Source organism: Aotus nancymaae, unplaced genomic scaffold (assembly GCF_030222135.1).
Source record: "Aotus nancymaae isolate 86718 unplaced genomic scaffold, 86718_ANA_hifiasm-v0.15.2.pri h1tg000048l, whole genome shotgun sequence".
NCBI lineage: Eukaryota > Metazoa > Chordata > Mammalia > Primates > Aotidae > Aotus > Aotus nancymaae.
This window is the reverse complement of record NW_026988462.1, coordinates 9,343,401-9,367,560: the sequence shown is the minus strand read 5'-3', so window position 1 is coordinate 9,367,560 and position 24,160 is coordinate 9,343,401. Positions and strand designations below refer to the sequence as shown.

The window sequence follows — 24,160 nt, the reverse complement described above, 5'->3', positions numbered from 1 at the left end:
GCAGGGGAAAGGTGGAAAATAGGCAAAAGAATAGACAAAGAAATGTTGGCGAGCTAGAAGACCCAGGAGAGTGAATTTTCAAGAAAGCTGAAGGGGACAGTGTTTAGCAATGTCAGACTCAGCAGATAGGTGAAAAAAGTTGGCCCTGTGGTTTTGGTCTAAGCTGATATACAGAGATCAAGAAAGTTATTAGATCATTTAGAAATATTGGCAGGAAAAGGAAAATGAGTAAGAACTAGGATGCTATATAGGAAACAGAGCAGAGATGAGATGAGATATATTTTCCTAGATACGAATGGCCTAAATACACTCTTCAGGAGCAGAAAGATGGCAACGATGTAAAGTCTCCTCCGGCATATCCAGAGAGTATTTTTCTCTCTTTTCTCAAAGTTTGGATCCACAAGAGAATTCAAAAGTGGTCAGAGCAAAGAGTTTCTCCTTTCTGCTAGAGAGCTTGAACTGCTTGTACCTTTTCATATGCAAATGTAATAATTAGGTTGAATGTTAATTAAATTGCAAAGACAATTGTAAAGTAATACTACATCTAGGGATAGTTAATAAGGGTGGTACATGGTCCTTATTTATAAATAGCAAAGATTAAACATATGATAAAAGGGATTCTTACATGGAACAATTAAAGATCAATTATGGCAATGGTACACAACAGTGAAAGCCTCTGAAGAACTTCCTACCGTTAATCAAAGATAATTATCAATTATAAGGCTTAATCATTAGAAGAGTGTCTACATTTTGCATCTTAAAAAGCTGATGATAATTAGTTTCCAGATCCTGCTCTAAGTGCTCATTATGTTCAGAGAGGAGTGTTTCTTTTACCTTTAGAAGTGACTTTTAGCTCATGACCTTAAAATCTTCACCTACATTAAGTTGAGATGATGTTCATTTGTTCTATTACTCAAAAAAAAAAAATAGTTTGATAGGTGCATAACTGCTACACAAAGTGAAGGAACCATATTGTGAATATGGGGAGGGCAAGAGGTTTTACTTTTGAATTGTTATTGAGCTGAGAGGAGAGGGTTTATTACCTTAAATATCTCTGGGATGTAACTGATAGATCACAAATTAATGGCAGGTATTTTTTGCCAGTGAAAAAGAATAATAATGTCTAGCTAGTGAGTGGTCATATAATCCAATAATTGTATATAATACTTCACATATATTATCTCAGTTCATCCTTTCAACAATATTATAACATAGACATTTTATTTTCCCCTCATTTTACACAATAAATATAGGGAATATCAGAGTGGTTTTAACCATCACGAAAGTGACACGGATAATGGATACCCATTCTGGAGAATATTTGATAACTAGCATTAAAATTAATTTTATCCAAATATATTAATATTTAAGATATTGTAATGTCAGAAGTTGCAGGAAAGCAATTAGGAAAATTCTTTAACTCTTGATTCAATAATTAATTTGGTAGTAATGTTAACATTTTAAAACATCTATCTTAAATTTTTAATCATAAAAAGTAATGACAAGAAGTGAAACAGACATTCAAGATTTACTGAAAGTCAACTCTAGAAGATGCAGTGATCCACAAATAACTTAAGTTGAGAAATTACAACCTGGTTTTGAAGATGTTTATTGATGCTATTCTATCAGATAGTGAATTTTCCACTTTGAAAGTAATATAACCATTTAGGGATTAAGTGAAGTTAAAAATTTACTTCTGCTTAAAAAAGAATCAAAGATTATAATAAAGATAACATAGCATACATGAGATTATCAACCTTATAGCATCCAAATTCATTCAATAAAGTTATGCAATGCCCACAGAGAGTAGAGGTGGATATTTGCAGGCTCACTTGACCTCAGAAGGCTTATCATCTGGCAGATAAACTCCAGTGGCCCTTTGGTTCTCAGGTTACACAGCCGGTAACATCAGGTGTAAAATCTTATAAAGGTTAGAGACTTTTCCCTAGTTTAATTTCTGGAAGACATTCATTTAGCAAGATTATGTATTTCATGTAGTTAACAACTGGATTTATTGGTTCATTATTTTTCCCTAAGATGTTGGTGTAGTTAATGATCCAATGAAATTTTGGATGTCAATTTCATTCTATTTGGAAACCAAAAATAGTTGGTGCAAAATCTAAATTTGAAAGTGAGAGTAATGTATAATATATTCATTTTCATTATGTTGTAATTATACATACAATTGACACATGCAATGTATATTGCAACATTGAAGGACAAAGTTTTCATATTCTTACATTATAGACTAGAAGAAAATTATTTGAAGACATTTGGGTTCATAAACTCATTGAGTGTTGCTGATTTCTATTCCTAGTGTTCTTTCTAATTCTTTATATTCTCTTTTTGAAAGCAACTATTATTTTTATTTCTCCGTAAGTTCTCTGAAAGAAATAAAATGTCTTTCATTAGAAATTGCAAATATAAAACCTGTAAAATTAAAGACAGTACAAAATAATTTTGAAATTTTCACACAGGAACAGTTTACTTATTTAAAGTTTTTTGTGAAATAGTTAACATTTTCTTTGCCTTGAAGCACACTTACTATGAGATAATGACATAAATACATCTAAAATATTTCAAAATCATTGGTGAACATGTACTGATGATTACAATATGAGGATTTTCAAATTGAAAATATAGATTAGCGGTATACAGAGACACACGTATATATGTGTGTGTGCATGTGTGTGTGTGTGTGCATGTGTGTGTGTGTGTGTGTATGGTTATTTTTGAAAATGTGTTTGCTGATCAAAGTTTCCCACTGACTGTCATGTTAATTTGAGTTTGGTGTCTGGTTTTGAGTATTTTATGGAATGTTTTGTTTGCTGTATATTCTCTCTTTTAGGGAGGCTTGCCTTTTCTTTTTCCCCTCTCCTCCCCTCCCCTCCCTTCCCCTCCCCTCCCCTCTCCTCCCCTCTCCTCCCCTCCTCTCCCCTCTCCTCCGCTTCCCCCTGTCTAGTCTATTCTTTTTTCATTTCTTTTGAGACAGGGATTCATGCTGTCACCCAGGCCGGAATGCAGTGGTGTGAACATGGCTTACTGTAGCCTCAACCTCCTGTGCTCAAGTGATCCTCCCAAGGAGCTAGGGCTACAGGCATGTGCCACTATGCCTGGTCAATTTTTTGGAATTTTTGTAGAGACAGGGTTTCCCTATGTTGCCCAGGCTGGTTTCAAACTCCTGGGCTCAAGTGATCCTCCTGGCTTAGCCTCCAAAGTGTTGATATTACAGGCGAGAGCCACTGCACCCAGCAGTGATTGTATTTTACAACCATTACCATCTTCACTAAAGAGGGAGATTTCAGGGGAATATCACTCAATTTCCTCCCAGTTACTTGGTGGCAAAAATTCATTACTGGGGCAGCTCGGGCTGACCTCCAACTCGGCTCTCTTTATCATGCAACTAAGTACTTAGAACCTATAACAGAGGAAGAGAGAAGGTGGGGCAAGACAAAAGTCAGCATTTTTATGGAAATAGTGAAGTGGAAGTTATTTATATTAAGGATATTATTTCTCTAAGCACCTCCTTTTCACCCAGTTGATGAAAGAGTGATACCCCTTTGTAAATAATATGAGATGATCAAACACACAAGACTTGACAGATGAAATTTACAGCATTTGTTAGTCACACATAGTCATAGCCCAGGGAAGGAGGCTACCACATGCCATGCAGGGGCATACAGGGGAGGAGGAAGAGGGGCTGCATTTGGGAGCAAGGTGAACCTGCAGGAGTTGTGGGAGGCAGGCTTTGTAGTAACAAGAGGATGGTGTGTTTCAGGGAGGACCCTTTGGTTCCCACAGGAGGATGTGATTGGCTTGTTGGAATAATTGCTCTGGAGGGAGGTGAAAGCCATTAGATTGAAGACAGGGCAGGATGGAGCTGATTCAGCTAAGGGAGGTAGCCAGCAAGCAAGCCTTTCCTTCTGAGTGGGTGGGCATATCTGGCCAGAGCATGAGAACTCATGGCTAGGGGCCTGTGAGGCTCAAAGATATCAAGGCAGTTCATGGGATTTGCAAAAACAGTTCTCCTGGTTAAAAGCTTAGCGGAGGTAGGAGGTAGGAGCAGGTAGTACCTCAGCCAGCTGCATGTCAGTGAGGTACTGTCTGGCCATTGTTGGAGCCAGTGCAGGGCTCTGGGCCACTACAAACAAGATGTTCAGTGGGTTATCCACATGGACAGCTGTGAGTACCAGAGTTTCTATTCATATGACAGGTTGAGTTCAAGAGGCCACAAGGCAGGTATCTGGCTTGTCAGACAGTTGGGTGTAGTGACTAAGGGGGTACAGAAGTCATGAAGTATGAAGCCTGGCTTGCATTTGGGCTCTTATCAATGTTTCTGGAAGGTTATTTAATCTCTTTGTACTTCAGTTTTCTCAGTAGTATAAGAGTAACTGTCTCATGGAATGGTTGAAATGTTAAATGAGATCATATCTCTAAGTGCTTAATAAATATTAGCTATTGTTATTGACTGGATATAAAAGTTACCCAAATCAGCTTCTGAGGGTAAACTAATCAGTGGCTAGTCTTAGCCTAAAATAGTCAGGGTTGAAGACTCTGTGATATCATTAAATCACCTAAACCACACTGGAGGTTTTTTATTTCTCTTTACAAGGTCCTAAGTCGACAAACTATGAACAATTACTTAGAAAGTATCAGGGAAGTTTTGCATTTAGAATATGATTAAGGTGTATTTTAAATTATGGCCATTTAAAGATTCTCCTATCCAAGGGTATTGGTATTTTGAAAGCAAAGCACAGTGCCAATTACATAAAAGACATTCAATACATTTTTTTGAATACCTTTTGAAAAATAAGGCATTATAACTATCAAATTATGGAAAGTTTTCCCTTGCTTCATTTGTAATGTCTACTAGTAAATAGAACAAAAAGCTAGTTATAGTACAATTTGCAGAGACAGTTCTAGAATGTTCTTATAAAAGACATCGTGGTATTGTGCTCTGGGTGGAACACTTGGCAGTTTCAGTAGCAGGCGTACTGTTGCCTTGCGTGGTGGGCTTAGGAATACTGAGAGGACAAGTTGCCACTGCAAGCCACATGGTGGCTCATCCCCTTTGCTAGCAGTTATGGATAAGAGGTAGAAAGAAAACATATTTATTTTTTGTTAATGGGGATATTTTATACAGATTAAATATATTCTCGTTAGTTCCTCTGGCATTTCTATAAATGACCTCCCACCTGTTTTGTTAACTTATAAAATCACTGAGAAAACTTTCTTGCATGTCTCTATAAACTCCTATTATGCCTAGAACAGTGGTTTAAAAAATTGTATGTGTTCAACCCATATGTATTAGTCGATTAGTTTTTACTGAAGCATCAATACTTAGTTGTGTTTGTGATTTTTATCCTTGCAAGACACATTGTTTTAGGGATTCCAGTTAATGGACTGGGTAATTTAAGAATTCTTTTGATGCTAAGAGTCTATGATGATCAAATCTATCAAGGAGAGATCTTGGTAAGAATAAAGATGTTTTAGAAAAACTTGGAAATTTATTAGCCTTATATAGATATACAAGTAATTCTAGTAGAATACAGTTATATAGAGATAAATTTTGCATATTTACTAGTAAAAAATCTGATAAATGAATAAACAGCCTTTGGTGTTGCTGCCCAAGAGCCTTCGGTGCAACCTGATTGGTTTTGGTGTACCACAGAATGGTCAAGGAGAGCCTGTGGAGAACACGTGGTCTGGATTTGGAAGCATCAGTTTGATTCCTGGCTTCGTGACTACCTTAGGCACTCAGTAAGTCACTTCACCTCTCCGTGTCTGTTTTCTCATCTATAAAACAGTGATAATAGTGGTAACTACCTTATAGGGTTGTTATAAAGATTAAATGAGTAAATTCATATCCATAAAGTACTTAGAATATGATCTGGCCCATAAGCATGATATACATTCTTATGGTGGTTCTTGTTTCTTTTCATAGATATAGCTGACTTCCAGGCAATCTTTCCATGCTTAGTGGTTAGAGCAGAAGAGATTCATGAAGAACACCGTCCTTTGAAACAAAATCTCGTATTCAGAAAACTGATGCTGAACGCCAAGTAGCACGATTTCACTCTGAAGCAGTGTCTCAGCCATTGCCCTGGAATGGTTTTAAACAAGTGATAGACTGCTGAAAGTGCTGTCTTCGATATCAAATGTTCATTAAAAGTCTTCACTAAGACAAAGTTTTTCACTACTATCTCTTGGCAAGGGTTCAAATTTGAGATGAAATTCCCTTACACTGGATAAAGCATTCATAGCCCCACCTGCCTGATGCTTTTAACTAGTTTATTTTACACGAGGAGTACTCTCTTCAAGTGGCTACAGATTGAGACACTCTTATAGGCTTAGCTGTTGAGTCAATCACATTTACAAAATGCACCTGCCCTTTGGTTTATGGTGCGTAATGCATTCCTCTTGTAAAGTATAAATTGATAGAATTCCTTTGCCATCTTAAAATTGCTTAAAGTCTTCGTTTTTCTATATTCCTTGTGAGGAACTCCTCTGAGCACTCTTAACTTAGTTGCTCTTTGAAAAATGTTTTAAAGAAATTCCGGAAGTGGCAAAGCTCACAGGGGCCCCATAGATACAAAGTGCAGAAGTAAAATATGATGCAAAACGGTGATAAGAGAATAAACTAGACTTCATTGTGATAAGAATGTGATAAAGTTTGATTGTAATTCTTATACCTTCTTTCAGAAAATCGTAATGTTATAGAAAACGATTCCTAAGCAGTAACACAAAGCAATTAAAAAAAAATAACTTCTCGTGTACTCTTAAAACCTAAGTGTTATGAAGTCTCTCAATTGGGATCTTTAACTGTAAATAGTTTTTGCCTTTTGTATTATGTCCAGATTCCATTTCATGCAATTAGAATACAAATTCCTATGTATTGAGGACCTTGATTGTGTAGATATTTCTTCTTAGTTCCAGTTGGCGTTTCTCATCTCGTCTTCTCTGATCCTCTTTATGCATTCTCTGATTTTATCAGATGATTCTTCCCCAGAACGGACTGGGAGAGCTAGGTCTGGGTTTAGTTTTATTTATTTGCGTCGATGTTGCTCGGAGTCTACAGCCTTGGGCCTGGCGTGACAGCATCTTAGGGGGTGCGGAGCCGGACAGCGCGCCGGGGGCGTGGCCTGTCCGCGGGGCGGGGCGTGAGGGGCGGGGCTCCGCGGAGCGCGACGGGCGGGCACAACCCAGGTTAGCGGCTGCGAGCCGAGCCGGGCGGTGGCGGCGGTGGCCGGAGCTGGATGCTCGCGGGCTGCCTGCGGCTCCACTAGTTTTCTTCGCCCCGCGCAGTGCCCACTCGCCTCGACTGGGGAAGAAGAGCAGACAGTGCTCAGCTCGAAAACTCTGGTGTTTCAGCTTAGGGCCTCCACGGGGGAGAGCCAAGTGCTCCCAGGTGAAGCCGGCGCCGGCGGGCGGTCCCTACACCCCGCAGCCGCCTCGCACCGCTCGGGAGCCTCGGCCGCCGCGTCTTCCACGCCTGCAGCTCGGCCAAGGCGCGCGGGGCGAGTGGCGTCTCCTGCGGGGTAAGGGGGACCAGGACGGCGAGGATGGATGCGCAGACCTGGCCCGTGGGCTTTCGCTGCCTCCTTCTCCTGGCCCTGGTTGGGTCCGCCCGCAGCGAGGGCGTGCAGACCTGCGAAGAAGTTCGGAAACTTTTTCAGTGGCGGTTGCTGGGAGCTGTCAGGGGGCTGCCGGATTCGCCGCGGGCAGGTAAGAAGATGCGGGGATCGCGGAGCGGGGGGCGTCCGAGCTCAGCCTGCGCTCCCCAGGCTCCCCGGGTGACACTCGTGGGAAGATGACCTTTCGGGCCCTGCAGCGGCGCAGGGTGAATGCCGGGGAGGCCTCCGGGGTGCTCGGCGCGGACAGCCTGAGCGCAGCACAGCGAAGCGCAGCTCCAGGGACCCCTAACCACGCCTGCAGCGAAGCCGGGTTCTGGGCTTCTGCTTACCGCCCGGCTCCCTGCGCCCCAGAGGATGAGTTCGAAAGAGCCAGGAAAGCAGACATCTGGGCGGGAGGACACCCAGTCTGATTGCGTTTCTGTTCCGAGTAGGAATTTCACCAGTGCCCCACTGGGGGTTTCTGTTTGCTGCTTTTTCATAAGGGGGAGGGAATTGAATTGGTCGCCCCAAGTTGGTACTAAAAATCACAAACCTGCGATATGCTCCTTTGCTGGAGAATGGGGCGCAGACAAGGACAGTCGGTCTCCTCTGTAATTAGGACTTGGACCCTGTGCACCCAGAGACGTGACCGTTAGCTGCCCCTCTGCGCCCTGGCATCAAGCCCTGCTTGGAGAAACCCAACCACCCAGCGTGTCTCCCAGCACCACAAGGTAGTTTTTAGCCTGAAAAGTGTTATGGCAACAGGCGATCAAACCGAACGTATTGGGGAGTCACTTGTCATGGGTGAGATGTACCAGGGATCCCAAAGGAAAGATACAGTTAGTGTGGTCAGTGTGGACCCTGCTTCCTCCTGTGAGCGCCTTCTGCCTACGATTTGGAACCCTGCCCGGCCCCCCGCCCCGTTTCCACCGCACCAATTTCCTTCTGCTGGCGGGAGTTCCAGTGTAGATTCTGTCTGGAAGAATAGGTCGTAGTTGTCAAACGCAATAGCAGGTGTCTGGAGCTAAGTAAGATCTCAGTGGAGCCGTGCACCTCTTTCGCTGTGACTATGAAGCCAACACAGACGAATCTGTGAAGTTTCTGGTTGAACAAAGAACTTGTGGAGGACGCTTGAGTCTAAAATCCATCCTCTGAGTTTCCAGAGTTGGGAGACTTGCTTGTAACACTAAGGAGCTGTGAGCTGTAGCCACTTTTCTTGATTGCTTTGCTGGCTGTGAACTCAATTTTGAGTCATTCCAGAAAGAAAATCTAAGCATTCGGGAACATTGACTCCATCTGAGTTTACATGACCAGTCTGAAACACACATTTATTTATTTGTATACCTGTTTGGTACCAGATGCTTTTTCTATACTACGTTTGACATTCTCAGTTTAGGGCGATTCTTCCGTCCCCAAACAAAATATCCCCTTATAAATCTGTATTTTTCTTATTTCAGTGCATTCTTTTCATTAAGAAATAAATCTCACTTATCAGCTGTTGATACAACTAAAGTGAGTTTGTGTGTGTGTGTGTAGTGAGAGTGTTGTGATGTGAGATCCTTACCTGAATTATTAGATTTTTACCCCCATTTACCGTAACTTTGCCTGCTATGTTTACCGAATATGGACAGCCAGCCCTTCCTCTTCAGTAAGGCCCTGATTTCACTCCACTCCGGTATCTCAGTATTTCTGGTACCTGCTGAATGCAACACATCGATCGATTGGGTGTTACAGTCCTAGAACCTTGTGGGTATCATCTCTTTTGAAGAGGAACTTTCCAGAGTGTCAATCACTGAGACAGTGTCTTAACAGAAGAATGTCAGGGAAAACTAAAACTCTGCCCTACTGAGAGGGAAACGACTGTAATTATTTGCATTTGATACACATGACATACAAAAAAAGTGCCACGATGGCAAGAATCTTTCTTTTTTAAGTCACTCTGGATTGTTTCCCCATTGCTAGTACCTTTTTTTAATTTGTGGCTGAAGGTGATAGAAGAATCACAGGAGCCCTTAAGACGTTGGTGGTACTGGTGAAAAGAATAAGTTCCTTTAATATTTTCATTAAGAAAAAAATCACACAAAAGTACTATGCTGATTTAGACCCACACAATAAAAAAGCATTCACATAGGAATTCCATATAATTCTGAAGTTTTGTGTCTGTATTGTTGGTCATTCTTTTATGAATAATTCAGCAAAATATTAAACAGTTTTTTAAACATTGATTCCTCTCATTTCTCTAAAAGACCCCTCAATCTCAAATTGAGCAAACCACACATATCACATGCTTAATAAATATTTTTCTTTATTTTTGTATTTATATATGATCTATAACATTTAACACGATTGAGTTTAGTAATTGACTATCATACTTCCTAGGATTATCCTCAATCTTGAGAGAACATAGTTAATATATAAGTAGTCATTTCTACATGAGAATACAAATAGTAATATTTTTAACAAATGTATTCATTTAGCACATAGCCTTTCACTGACTAAAACAAACACATTTAATTTGATATTTGTTTTTCTTGGAAGTACACATTTTTACTGCTTTCTTCCATTTCTTTGTTCACAGTAGTTAATCCTGAGATGTCTAGCCAAAATGCAGTTTGTATAATATAAGCAGGTAGAATAAGTTTTTAGTTTCTTCCTACCTTTGTGACTTACTTCTTCTGAAAAATATTATCCAAGTTGAAATTATTAAAATTGTGAGAGCAGTGATTTAAACCGTTTCTCAGATTCCCCTCACCTTTGTTCTCTACCCTGCTCCAATTCTTTTAAGCCTATTGAGCTCCTAAGGATGTTTGGATGAGAAATGTAAAAAAGGAGAGAAGGTGTAAATGTGATTAGAATTACAGATTTCCCTGTGTTCTGATTTTATTTTCTAAGTAGTAGTCAAGGTGCCCTTTGCTCTTGTTTATTTTATTCGGAAAAGAACTGTTAGTGAAAGTGTCTTTTAAAGGTCTTTTCATTTTTATTTTATTTATTGGAGATGGAGATAATGCTTTTCTATTAGAATTCTCTTTGCACATGCATGGCGCATTGTTCACACATGCAGTATTTCCACTTTTAGAGGATAGTTCAGAAAGGGGAAGTTTATAAAAAAAATAAATACAACATTTAGATAATTTATATACCAACTATTTTTTGAAATGTGGGTGTTTGTTGATATAGAACTCTATAGCAAGTATATTCTCTGTATCAAGAAGTCTGTAAAAGTAACTTTTCCTTGGTAGAGTTTGGCTATAAGTAGAATAATAAAAATAAACTCTTGATGTAGCGAAATGAAAATTTAATACTAAAAGATACTGTAAGCAGTGCTCTGTAGTTTTTTTTTTTTTTTAACTGCTTTCATTATAATCAAATCTTATAATCATTCCAAGGACAGTGTGGTTTCATTCTCACACCTAAGAAAAATGATCTGCTTGGTAACCTTGGAGTTTGGAATTACTGGATAGACATTTGGCTTTCAAAACTTGGTTCTGCAGCTTGCAGTTCTGCTTCCTAGATAAATTATCATCTTGAGCCTGTTTTCTCATTCATAAATGGGGATATTCTTAAAAAGTGCTTCTGTGGATAAAATGAAATAATGTAAAATGTCACAAACTGAGGCACATAATAAGTGCTCAAAATATGTTCTTGTTGTCATTATAATTTTTTGTTTAGTGTCTTGATTTTAACTTGAGTTTTAAGGAAGACATTTTAGTTTTAGATCTTTATATATCACAAGATGTTTTTGTAACAAGGAGTTGATTTTAAGTCAGAAATGATTATTTTTACATTTGGGAAATGCATTTCTATTTGAAGTGATATCCGTTATGTTACGGTGAATATTTTGTTGTTTTGTAAACTAATAAACCTCTATGAAACAAGGCTGAGCCACTGCTAGCTGCAGCACCCATAACCACTGCCCCCACTGCCTCATCACCATTCTTCTGCCTGTAGGGAGGTAAAATAGTGCCTCTAAGGTGGTTTACAGATTCACACAATTAGAATGCTGGTGGCCGTAGTCACTCACGGACGGTAATCTGAAATTGGGACTCTATTTCTCATGAATTAACCAGTTTTGCTGTTCAAGCAACATATTAATGGTGATGAAATTTCTAAAGCCACAATTGGGACCCATCGTCTGACACTGGGGCAGCTGATTAACATCAGGATTGTCCTGGGTTGAAGCCCAGCAGCCAAGAATCACCAGAAACCAGACTGTAATATTAGATTCATTTTGCAGCAAGGGAAATTGCACACCAAAGGAACGCTGGGGATTTTGGTAGTAGGCAGTTGGGAGGGCTTTTTGTAGGATTTGGGCTTGTGGTGGGCTATTATAAGGAGGGTTTAATGAAGTGAGGCAATTCAGGAATTGGCTATTTTGGTAACTTTTACCTAGGTGTTAGAAAGATTAAAGGAAGGGTAGTTATCATTAATAAAGAAGCAGTAGTAGTGTTGGTCAAAAGAGGGGAATGTTTCATTATTTTTGTGGTTGCAGAGTGCCTTTCTCACCATCCTATTATACTGCAGGTCCCAAGAGGTCTTGCCTCATCATCGTTTTCTAATTCTGCGCATGTTATTTATCTTGAATTGTGAGCATCAAGACCCAGTTCCATTGCCAGGGCACTTTGTCACCTTTTCCCTTGGGAAGTCCAGTCTGTGCTCTGATGTCTAAGAGAATCATGTGTTTCGTTTTTCTCTAGGCATTTAGTGCAGCTTATTGATGGAGAAATGAGCTTATTTTTCTACTTTAGGGTCATAGAATCCAACAGTTCATCAGGTGCTGAATTATACTAATCACACGTATTCCCACATGGGGTCAATTATAAATATTGCTGTCAACTCTTAATCTTGTCTATCAACTATAAATGTTATATATGTCCCCATTCTCCCTCCATCCCATAATTTAAGTTCCATTTTGCCGAGTGTCCAACAACCTATAGTTGTATAATTGGCTTAGGAGGGGTACAATTTGATGAACTTAAGAATAATATTTTCCACTTATCACCCCCCAACCCTATTATTTTTCCTTGTTTCCAGTCTGCTAAGGCTTTCTGGAACATAGGTATTTTTGGTGTGTACATGTTATGTGTATAATCCACTTTTCACACTGTCCTTACATTTGATAAGAACACTTTCTAAATCTACAACATTTCTTTTGTAATTACCTGGTAAGACCAAGAATAACGTTCTAGCTAGGTGCCTCACCTAAACAGACATGATTTATAGATGAATGGTCTCTTGGTATAACTGTTCAGCCGACAAACAACAGATCTATTTTGTTAAAATAGGGTCATGAGAGACTTCAAACATACACCTGTTGAAATAGATAGTCTGTGAATGTGGTAACTGATCTACTTGGTTAAGTAACAATAGCAATTATTTTTAATAGAGAGTGGCCATTTTCCATATCTACCTTTCTTTTATAAAGTCCTGACCTTCAACAAGAAGAAAAGGCAACACTGATTATGCTCTCCATTCTTCAACTTTTCAGTTTTAGTAGATCTTCAATTTCACTGAGACTGCCCAAATCATCCTGAAATGATTATCCATCCCTCTATGAATCACAACAAACAGCACAGTCCTTGATTAGCTGCATCAGGTCCACATATGGCTACTATGTAAGTTGAATGTGCAGTGCACTTTCATAGAAAGAAAAGGAGATGTTATACTTCCATATTTTTATGGAAGAATATGTTTTGTTGAAAATTAAAAAAACTGAAAGTACAAATGAAGTAAAATAATTTTACCATCCAGAAATAACCACCAAAACTCCTTTGCATTGTTTTTTTAGTGTGCTCATCAGCCCCCTGCTAAGTCTGACTATTTTTCGAAAGAACACAGAATAATTTTTTTTAAAACATGCCTGTTCCAATTACGAACATTTATTTATTTCCCATTTCCCATGCTGTTAAATATCTTTCTAAGACTGATTTTATTTTCCTTTGACATGGAGTCTCACTCTGTAGCCCAGGTTGGAGTGCAGTGGTGTGTTATCGGCTCACTGCAACCTCCGCTTCCTGAGTCCCAGTTCAAGCAATTCTCCTGCCTCAGCCTCCCAAGTAGCTGGGACTACAGGCACATGCCACCATGGCCAGCTAATTTTTGTATTTTTAGTAGATATAGGGTTTCACTATATTGGCCAGGTTGGTCTTAAATTCCTGACCAATTTAATCTGCCGCCTCGGCCTCCCAAAGTGTTGGGATTACAGTTGTTAGCCACCACACCCAGACCTAAGCCTGATTTTTATATATATATAAATATATAAAAATATATATAAAAATATATATAAATATATAAATATATATAAATATATATATATTATTGTACTTTAGATTCCGGAGTACATGTGCAGATCATGCAGCATTATTGCATAGGTACATACATGGTAATGTGGTTTGCTATTTCCATCTCCCTGTCACCCACATCTGGCATTTCTTTCCATATTATCCCTCCCCAACCTCCCCACCCACCGCTGTCCTTCTCCTAGTTTCCCACAACAGACCCCAGTGAGTGATGCTCCCCTCCCTATGTCCATGTGTTCTCACTGTTCAACACCTGCCTATGAGTGAGAACATTCAGTGTTTGATTCTCTGTTCCAGTGTCAGTTTGCTGAGAATGATGGTTTCCAGATTCATCCATATCTCTACAAAGGACATGAATTCATCATTTTTTGTGGCTGCATAGTATTCCATGGTGTATATGTGCCACATTTTCCTTGTCTAGTCTATCATAGATGGGCATTTGGCTTGGTTCCAGGTCTTTGCTATTGTAAACAGTGCTGCCATGAACACACGTGTGCATGTGTCTTTATAATAGAATGATTTATAATCCTTTGGATATATACCCAGTGATGGATTGCTGGGTCAAATGGAATTTCTATTTCTAGGTCCTTGAGGAATCACCACACTGTCTTCCACAGTGGTTGAACTAATTTACACTCCTGCCAACAGTATAAAAGTGTTCCTATTTCTCCACAAAATCAATGTGCAGAAATCACAAGCATTCCTATACACCAATAACAAACTAAAAGATAGCCAAATTAAGAGTGAACTCCCATTCACAATTGCTACAAAGAGAATGAAAAACCTAGGAATACAACTAACAAAGGATGTAAAGGACCTCTTCAAGGAGAACTACAAACCACTGCTCAAGGCAATAAGAGAGGGCACAAACAGATGGAAAAACCTTCCATGCTCATGGTTAGGAAGAATCAATATTGTGAAAATGGCCATACTGCCCAAAGTAGTTTATAGATTCAATGCTGTCCCCATCAAGCTACCTATGACCCTCATCACAGAACTGGAGAAAACCACCTTAAACTTCATATGGAACCAAAAGAGAGCCTGCATAGCTAAGACAATCCGAAGCAAAAAGAACAAAGCTGGAGGCATCACGCTACCTGACTTCAAACTATACTGCAAGGCTACAGTAATCAAAACAGCATGGTAATGGTACCAAAACAGCCTCATTTTTTTATGTGGCTGTATAGTATTGCGCTAAATCTCTGTAATGTAAATTAAATTCACCCTTGTTGTTAGAACTGTAGGTTTCCAGTATTCCCTACCACAAAGTCACATGGCTGAGGACATCAAAGGCACATGTGCCAAACTCTTACACAACTCATGGCTTTGTACATGACCTACATTACTATACGTTAGTGTTTTTCAACCTGAGTGCCATTGACGTTGGGGGCTTGACAGTTCTTTGTTGTGGGGTACTGTCCTGTGTATTGCAGAATGTTTAGAAGCATCTCTCACATTCACCCACTAGATACCAATAGCAGTACCACCCTCCACCAAGTTGTGATAACCACAAATGTTTCCTGACATTGCCAACTGTTTCATGGGAGGCAAACTTGTCCTGGCTGAGAACCACAGGCACGAACTCTTCAACCTGTGGGTCCTTCACATACGCAGATTGTGTAGTTGGCTTGTTTGCAGGTTTTAGCCTAAATGTTGGCTCTTCACAGAGGCCTTTCTCAAAGTTCACTAAAGTAGGTGACACCACTTATTATGGTGGAATCGTTTTTGTTTCCTGCATGGCACTTTTCATGGTGCCACATTTCTTTTCTTTGTTTTAACTCCAGGTCTTTTGCCACTAGGTTGTGTACATGATGGAGATAGAGAACATACCTGCCAGTCAAGCAGGATCCCACACTGAGATTAACTGTGTGGTTAGTTTAATGTTCTCTTGTCACCCTATTGAAATTTTGTTTTTGTTCAGACAGGGCCTTACTCTGTCACCCAGGCTGATGTGTAGTGGTACAATCACGGCTCACTGTAGCCTTGACCTCCCTAGGTTCAGGTGATCCTTCCACCTCAGCCTTCTGAGTAGCTAGGCTCAGAGGTGCATTCCACCATGCCTGGCTAATTTTTGTTTTTTTTGCAGAGATGGGGTTACACCACATTGCACAGGCTGGTCTTGAACTCCTGGGCTCTAGCGGTCTGCACACATTGGTGTCCTCAAATGCTGGGATTACAGGTGTGAGTCACCATGCCTGGCCCTTATTGAAGTTTGAACAAAAGGCCCTGCATTTTCTTTTTTGCACTGGGCACTGCAAATTATGTAGCCAGTTCTAATGTGTACCTTGTTGCCTCTTGAGTGTGTGGTGTGTAGAACAGGGCTTGATAGAGAATAAGAGTTTAAATAATTATTGAATAATTTAATAAGCTTTAAGGAGTATCTTGATACATTCTTTGAATTCTGATTTTATTTTATTTTATTTATTTATTTTTTGTTAGAATATGTTCCTTTAGCTCAGAGAAGTTTGTTATTACCCTCAACTCTGATTTTTAAGTGAAATTCTAGACATAGGACTGTGGATACTGACTACCTCAGATTCTGCTTCTGTGTGTAATGATATTTTTGTTTTGTGATGTTTTATAAATGGGTTAAAGATGGACCCCCATGTTCTTCTTCTTCACAGCAGGCTAGGACCATTAGCCCAAAGCCAAATGGTACTCAACTTCTATTTTTATACATACAGTTGCTTTAAATATAGCTCAAATAAACATATTTTTAGCATTTAAAATCTACCTGCTTTGCATATCTGAAAAAATTTAACTTAAAGTCTGCTAGCTCTAGATAAAATGAACTCTGGGGCACTAAAAGACCCCAAGCCATTGATGCCCTTCAAAGGTCTCTGACCCAGACACTTCCCGTTTTCTAGTAAGTGGTTATCACCTAGACATGCAAGGCTCCTCTCCAATTTCGCCTTCTCCTGGGAGTTTCCTTGTCATCTTTCCCTTCTGGGTGGTGGCCAGGCACCGTTGTCTCTGGAAGGTCTCCTGTTTGAGGGACTTGGCCTCTGGACAACCTCTCAAAGCACGACCCAAATAAATCTCCTTTTGTGCTACTGCCATCTTGTGGCCCTGTATTTTCTTTAATTAGCCTCGGTGTCCTGAAACTCACCACATATGGGTCAATATTTCTAATGGAAGTTAGGGACTCAAGGTAGCAATACTGATTTTCAATATATTTCTTTCTTCTACTAGACTATAGGCTATTTGAGAACAGGATCTGTGATTGATTCCACTTTTGGTTCTGTGACTAGGCCAACATTATAAATAAATAGTGATTTGTAGAATGAATCTTATAGTTACCTAATAGGTTATTTATTGTGTTTTATTATTTTTTATGCTTCATATTAGTAGAATGAAATATAGAGAATGAAGTTTCTTAAAATGTATCTGGGCTCAGTTGTGTTGAATGAATTGTTCTTGTGGAGTTAATTTTTTCTTGTATAACTCAGCCACAAATTTTATAGAGTGACGAAACCTTTCACATTTAAAGGAATTTTTATCTGTTATCTAACATTTTTGAAATGGAGTAAATGAGTTGCCAGACAAATGTTTAGAAGAGGGTATTCTCAAATGTCCTGTAAGGAAAAGAAAGTTATTTAACATCTAAAGGATTCATTTGCACAGCTGTTAACATCATGTAGTTGGTGCAATTGATCTGCTTTAGAGCATTGATCTGTTATTGGGAGAATGGAGAAAAATAAAGGTGAGCAGTTATAATTTGCATTTGGCTGTGGATTGGTTGGTTTGTGTATTATTTGATTTTTTTTTTTTCAAAATGTATTTTTCTATGAGGAAATTAACAGTGAAGAACTAGAAAAGGATTCAGTTTTTCTGTTTTTTACCATTGTCAATCTCATATTGGGAGTAAAGTATACATCACGCATCTGTGGAATTGTTCCTTAGCTGATCATTGTTTGTTAAAGGACTCTGACTTGGAGTTCGGTCTCCATTGCAGACCAACCAGAGGGACCATGTTTTTCAGAATAAGGAAACAAATAATTGCTATTAAATCACAAAACATGATATATTGTAGCAGGTATAATCTGTCTCTGAAGTATTTCCAACAATTTCAATTTTAGAAATACTTACCTTTTTGAAAAATTTATTTTAAATTGACAACTAAAATTGGGTTTCTTTACCATGTACAATATGATGGTTTGAAGCACAGTACATGTACTTTGTGGAATGGTTAAATCCAGCTAATTAAACTATACATTACCTCACACAGTTATCAGTTTTGTTGTGGTGAGGACATTTAACATTTACTGTCTTAGCATTTTTCAAAAACACAAAATATCATATTAACTGTAGTCACTATGCTGTGCAATAGGCCACTTGAATTTATTCTTTCTATCTATCTGTAAATATGTGTCCCTTGATCAACATCTTTCCAATCTTCCTCCTCCCCAACAGCTCCAGCTCCTGGTAATCACCATTCTCCTCTTTATTTCTGTGATATCAACCTTTTTAGATTCTACATGAATGAGATCATGTGGTATTTGTCTTTTTGTGCCTGGTTTATTTCACTTAATATACTATCCTCCAGATTCATCCATGTTGTTGCAAATGACAGCATTTCCTTATTTTCGTGGCTGAATAGTATTCTATCATACACACACACACACACACACACACACACACACAATACATATATATATGTATGTATGTATGTATATATGTGGCACATTTTATTTGTCCATTCATCAGCTCTTGGATGCCTAGGTTTATCTAGTTTTTAAGATCTCTTTTCAATGGTATCTTAGAAAATCATAATTTTTCCTATATGAATTGTGGCTGGTTATTTGTTTAGGATGTTTTTACAAGAGCAGCTAGGAAATTTTGCTAAAGTTGAAAGACTATTTAAGTCAATGCTAATGAAACAAACCTGCATAATTAGATATGGTCCAGCTATTAACTTAAATATGTTTCAAATGTAGTTATATTTAAGTGCTAGTAAATATTGTTTCATAATTTACATTGTTTATTACTCTTATTAGGATAATGGGTTTAAATTACTAGTTTTTCTCTCCTCTGTGCTATAATAACCAAATCTATTTCAGTTTTCATAATTCCTCATAGGCAACATAATTAAATAATTTTTGCAGCTTTTTTTTTTGAATAGTCTTGCCTTTCCTTGTTTTACAGTTTCAAGGGAATTTAGTTCATGATTTCTTCAATATTTGCCTTGGGAGAAGATAAAATCTGAGAAGGGAATTGGATAAAAAGCACACCAAGAGTGTGTCTTCATTGATTAAATGAGCATAAAAATTGTTTCTGGATGTCCTTGTTCATTGCATATATATTCTTTAAATGGAAGATTGTCAATATTAAATTACTTGTGCAGATTTATTTGCTCTTTGAGTAACTCTCTTATTCGGTAAGGTTATACTGAGTTACATTTGGTTCATTTTCTTTTGATCGTTGAGATGTCTGTGTTTAATGAGCTAAAACTGAAGTAGGTCAATAAAACGAAGAGATTAACAGCCTGTTCTCACCAGGCTTGGAATTCATTTTACTCTAGGGGGAAAAAAAAGTCATTTTTAAAAAAGGTATTTGATCAACTTAAAAGGTAAAGGGAATAGGAACAACATGGCAAAACTGAAAAAGCTGAGGAATCAATGAGTTCTTCAGGGTACGGTTTGTTAAGTGAAGCTCTGTGGATCTGTGTTTGTGTAATTAAGTGTTTTCGTTACAAGAACAGAACCAAATTTTACTTCTTCCTTTGATAAAATTTTACTTCTTTCTTTGGTAAGTTCAGAAGCACAAAAACAACTTCAGGTTTTAACATATTTCCTATTCATCTTTGGAAGTACCTTACATAACAAGGAAAACTAGTAGTTATGACAGATGATGAAAATATCATGGAATAAATAAATGGGAAAAGCAGACTCGTCAACTTATTTGTTGCATATTATGGTCACATATTTTCTTTTATTTTGTCAGGGGACAAGGAAGATACGTGTGTCATATATTACTTTTTTCTCCCCACTTTTATATTAGATTCAGGGGGAACATGTATAGGTTTGTGCTTGGGTATATTGTGTGATCCTGAGAGTTAGGGTATGAATGATCCCACCACCCAGTTACTTAGCATAATTTCCAACAGATGGTTTGTCAGCCCTTGTCCACCTCCCTCCCTCCCCTCTCTTGTAGTTCCCAGTGTCCATGCTTCCCATCTTTATGTCCATGAGGACCCAGTGTTCAGCTTCCACTTATAAGTGAGAACATGTGGTTTTGAGTTTTCCATACCTGTGTTAATTTACTTAGAATAATGGCCGATGGTCACATATTTTAGTGAATAACGTGAGTAAAAATGAGTTTATATTTTGAAGTAGGTTAGTCTTGACTCCATCACTTATTAGCTATGTGACCTTTAGCAAATGACTCAACTTTTTGTATTTTTCTTTATTTACAGGCTTGTCCCTTTTCCCTGTCAGTGATTTTTGAAAGGGAAAAGGGAAGGTGGTTTGTGAACAGTTATAGTCTCTACAAATGTGACTTAATTGATTCTATCATAAAATGTTGTTAGATACATTTAAATAATTATTTGTGCCGGGTCAGGGAGCAGGCAGAGAAACCATAGCAGAGTCATTTCCCTTCAACCTTATGAAATACCAAACTTTCAAATATTTGTCTTCCATCACTCACCCTCAAAGTATTAATCCTGTACTCTTAGAACTCTTAGAAACATTGTCTCTGTTTTCATTATTTAACGTATTAAATATTGTATTATTTGTGGTTCATTCATATGGTAAAATCAAATTTGTTTATTCATATATAAAGTTTAAGAACTAAAGACTGGACTTTTGCAAAATAATGCTATTTAAATGAATTCAATTAAGATCAAGAGGGAGGTACTTTGCCTGGAAATATAAGATGGTTTTAAGGCTGAATTAATGTGCATAGGGATAGATTCTATAATGTCTGATAGGCTTCATCAAGTGAGTAGGAGTTACTGCTCTATTGTATTCTTGCATGTCATAGTGCTGAGGGTCTTGGCATGCCCCCTATATTGAAGATGAAAACTTATCTTCTATATGAAAGGCACAAGGGTGGAGTGTGCTGGTAAATCTCTGTCTGCCCCTTCAGAAGGCCTCTCCACCCTACCCTTTGTTCCTGGCTCTATCATTGAGCATTCTTAGCTCTGGCAGTTAATGGGAAGCAGTAGCTACAGAAGGACCAGGCAAGTGGAGTAGGGCAGATGTAGCCCTCACATTTATGGAGTCACTACAGATTGGCCAAGACAGTTCACCTAAAACCACCACTCTTGTCGAGTGGCCTCAGAAGTCTCTGAATTCTTGTGCCTACTTTCTCTCTTTTCTCTCCAAGGGGCAGTATCAGTGACCTCGCCACAGTTACTAGCTAGGGAATATTGCATGATCCTTACAGTTTCCTATACCCTTCTCTTTATAAAAATTTTATTAAGTCTCATTTTAGGGTGCCAGTCTATTTTCTCCCAGGATTCTGTATGATAATACTTTATATACTTTAAATACTTGAAGTTACAGCTTTCAGAAGATAATTTGATTTGTATTTAAAATGTATAGAAACATACATCTGTTCTAGAGTCACTTTATAAATGTCTTTAGAAGTTCCAGTTAATAATTTCTTTACTCACATTCAGTTGCTTCATAATCGTGCTTTTGTTAAATGTTCCTTTCCCTCCCTTCCCTACCCTTTCCTCTCACCCCTTTTATGAAGAGCATTAGTGGTAGCTAGTTCTTTAGGCTTCAGCTGAAAATATGGCTGAATGGATAACACTCCATGATGATATGGTGACTCAATCCCCACCTACCCTAGCAATTCAATCACCAAATTCTCCTAGATCCTGTTTCACAAATGCCTTTGTGAATTCTCTGCCTACCACCGTTGCTACCACCTTGTTTTTCCCAATTCCTTTTTGTGACTAAATTGCTCAATCAGCCTATATCTGCTCTTAGCCCTTGCTAGTCCATTTGCCAATAGATTCCCAACTGAGCTCCCAATAAAATCCAAATCTTATCTTTATTTCTTGCTCACTGCCTTTCTTAAAAATAGAAGATCATGGTTATATTTGAATACATAACTTCTGTACAGTAAAACAAAATGAAATACCACAGTGAAATGGAGCTCCATGACATTCCATCTGCAATGTACAGCCATCAAAAGGTTAGCATCCTTAATCATAAATGATTCCTCATAAATTGATAACAAAGACACTAATATACCACGTGAAATGAAAAAAAGAACATAAAGAGTAAACTCAAATGATGGAAATGACTAATGTGGATATGTGAAGATTAGTGAACTTAACAGAGGAAAAATAACTTCTCAGTAATATGACATTATCAAAGATTAGAAATACAGATATCTAATGGTCCTGTGATTGTAGGAAATAGAGCATTCTCATCTATGAACACTGAGAAAGAAGACTGATAAAGACTGTCTCTGCCTTCAGGAAGAATTTAGCAGTATGACTCAAAATTTAAATGCTGTGTACCCTTTGCCCAACTTATAGGAAAGTCATCCAAAAGTAATCGGACAAAATTCAAACTGATTTATATACAAGCATGCTCATTGTAGCTAATGTAAACATCTACTAAATGATAAATTATGGATAATTATGTGGACATTAAATGAATAAAGGTAAAGCTGTATAAATAACCAAAGTAGAGGCCGAGCTTGGTGGCTCAACCCTGTAATCCTAGCACTTTGGAAGCTAAGGCAGGAGGATTTCTTGAGCTCAGAAGTTCAAGACCATCTTGGCAAATAAAGAGACTCCATCTCTACAAAAAATTTAAAATCAGCCAGGTGTAGTGTTGTACACCTGTGGTCCTAGCTAGTCAGGTAGCTGAGGTGGAAGGATAGCTTGAGCCCAGGAGGTTGAGGCTGCAGTGAGCTATGACCATGCCACTGTACTTCAGTCTGGGTGACAGAGAGAGACCCTGTCTCAAAACTAAACAAAAAACCAAAATGAACAAGTGACTTAGGACATCATTGAAAGAAAAATGCAAATATGGCCCCACTAAAAAACAAAAACAAAACCCTCCCCCAAACCGAAAACTACTTTCATACTGATTTACATATGAACAAATCCCAAACAATGTGGACAGAATACCATTAGTAGTAGATAGCACTGGAGAATAGAATTAGTAGGAGAAACAGCAGTGAAGAAGTAAAAATACATACTTCAAAATTTCTACCTTCTTTGAATTCTTAAAAAAGATAATTTAAAAATTGAATCAGATTTTAATTGTTACCCTGTGATTAGTATTTACAAATGTGATTCACTCTTATAGGAGCACTGAGATGAAGCCCTTGCCATCCCACGTTCTGAGCTTCTCTGTGTAATATCACCTTCCAGGCTCCTGGGATTGAGTCCAATAACAGCAATGACAACAGTCAATCTCACTGTTCTTTATCCTGATTGTCTTGGCTCTGGTGTAGCTTATCCAGCCCTTGATCTGGCCCCTTCTTCTTTAGCTTCATATGCCCTTTCTCCCCATTTGGAAGAGTCAGATTTTGTTCCTGAGCTACCATAAATAAAATTATTCCTCAAAAATCATCCCTGGAAATACTGAGATGATATAACTTCAGAGCCAGGAATTATTTCACGTCATCTTTGAATCAGAGTACCTAATTATGGCCATATCTTTAGGAACAAAGAAACATCATTTTGCTCTTGGACTGTCATGATAGTGTATTGGTTTTATTTGCAGTTTTATCTTCATTGGAAGCCATTTCCCATAATGCCTCAGTGGTGACAGATATGGTTTGGCTGTGTCCCCACTCAAATCTCATCTTGAATTGTAGTTCCCATAATCCCCATGTGTTATGGGAGGGACCCAGTGGGAGGTAATTGAATCATGGGGACAGTTACCCCCATGCTGTTCTTGTGACAGTGAGTGAATTCTCATGAGATCTGATGGTTTTATAAGGGGCTTTTCCCCCTTTGCTCAGCACTCACTCTGTCCTGCCACCTCGTGAAGAAAGTGCCTGCTTCTCCTTTGCCTTCTGGAATGTTTGTAAGTTTCCTGTGGCCTCCCCAGCCATGCAGACCTGTGAGTCAATGAAACCTCCTTCTGTTATAAATCGCCCAGTCTTAGGCAGTTCGTTATAGCAGTATGAAAATGGACTAACACAGTGCTGTTTCCATGTGGAAAACCTGATGCCATTGCTTCTCTAAACTGTTCACACTTTAAGATTTCAGTGACAGCAGGCTGGTGAATTGGAGTGCATTGAGGCCTCTCAAGGGACAATGAAGACAAAGGA

At 38.5% G+C, this 24,160-nt stretch overlaps 1 protein-coding gene across 2 annotated transcripts in view; it reads left to right on the top strand.

The window, feature by feature from the left end:
• Positions 1-7,560: 7,560 nt before the first annotated feature.
• Positions 7,561-24,160, top strand: part of GPC5 (glypican 5) — a 1,393,669-nt gene continuing 1,377,069 nt past the window's right edge. For both annotated transcript variants that reach the window (XM_012456307.2, XM_064362249.1), the window contains exon 1: positions 7,561-7,725. In XM_012456307.2, the coding sequence (XP_012311730.2) occupies positions 7,563-7,725 (163 nt within the window). In that variant the 5' untranslated portion in view covers positions 7,561-7,562. The remainder of the gene's footprint in view (positions 7,726-24,160) is intronic.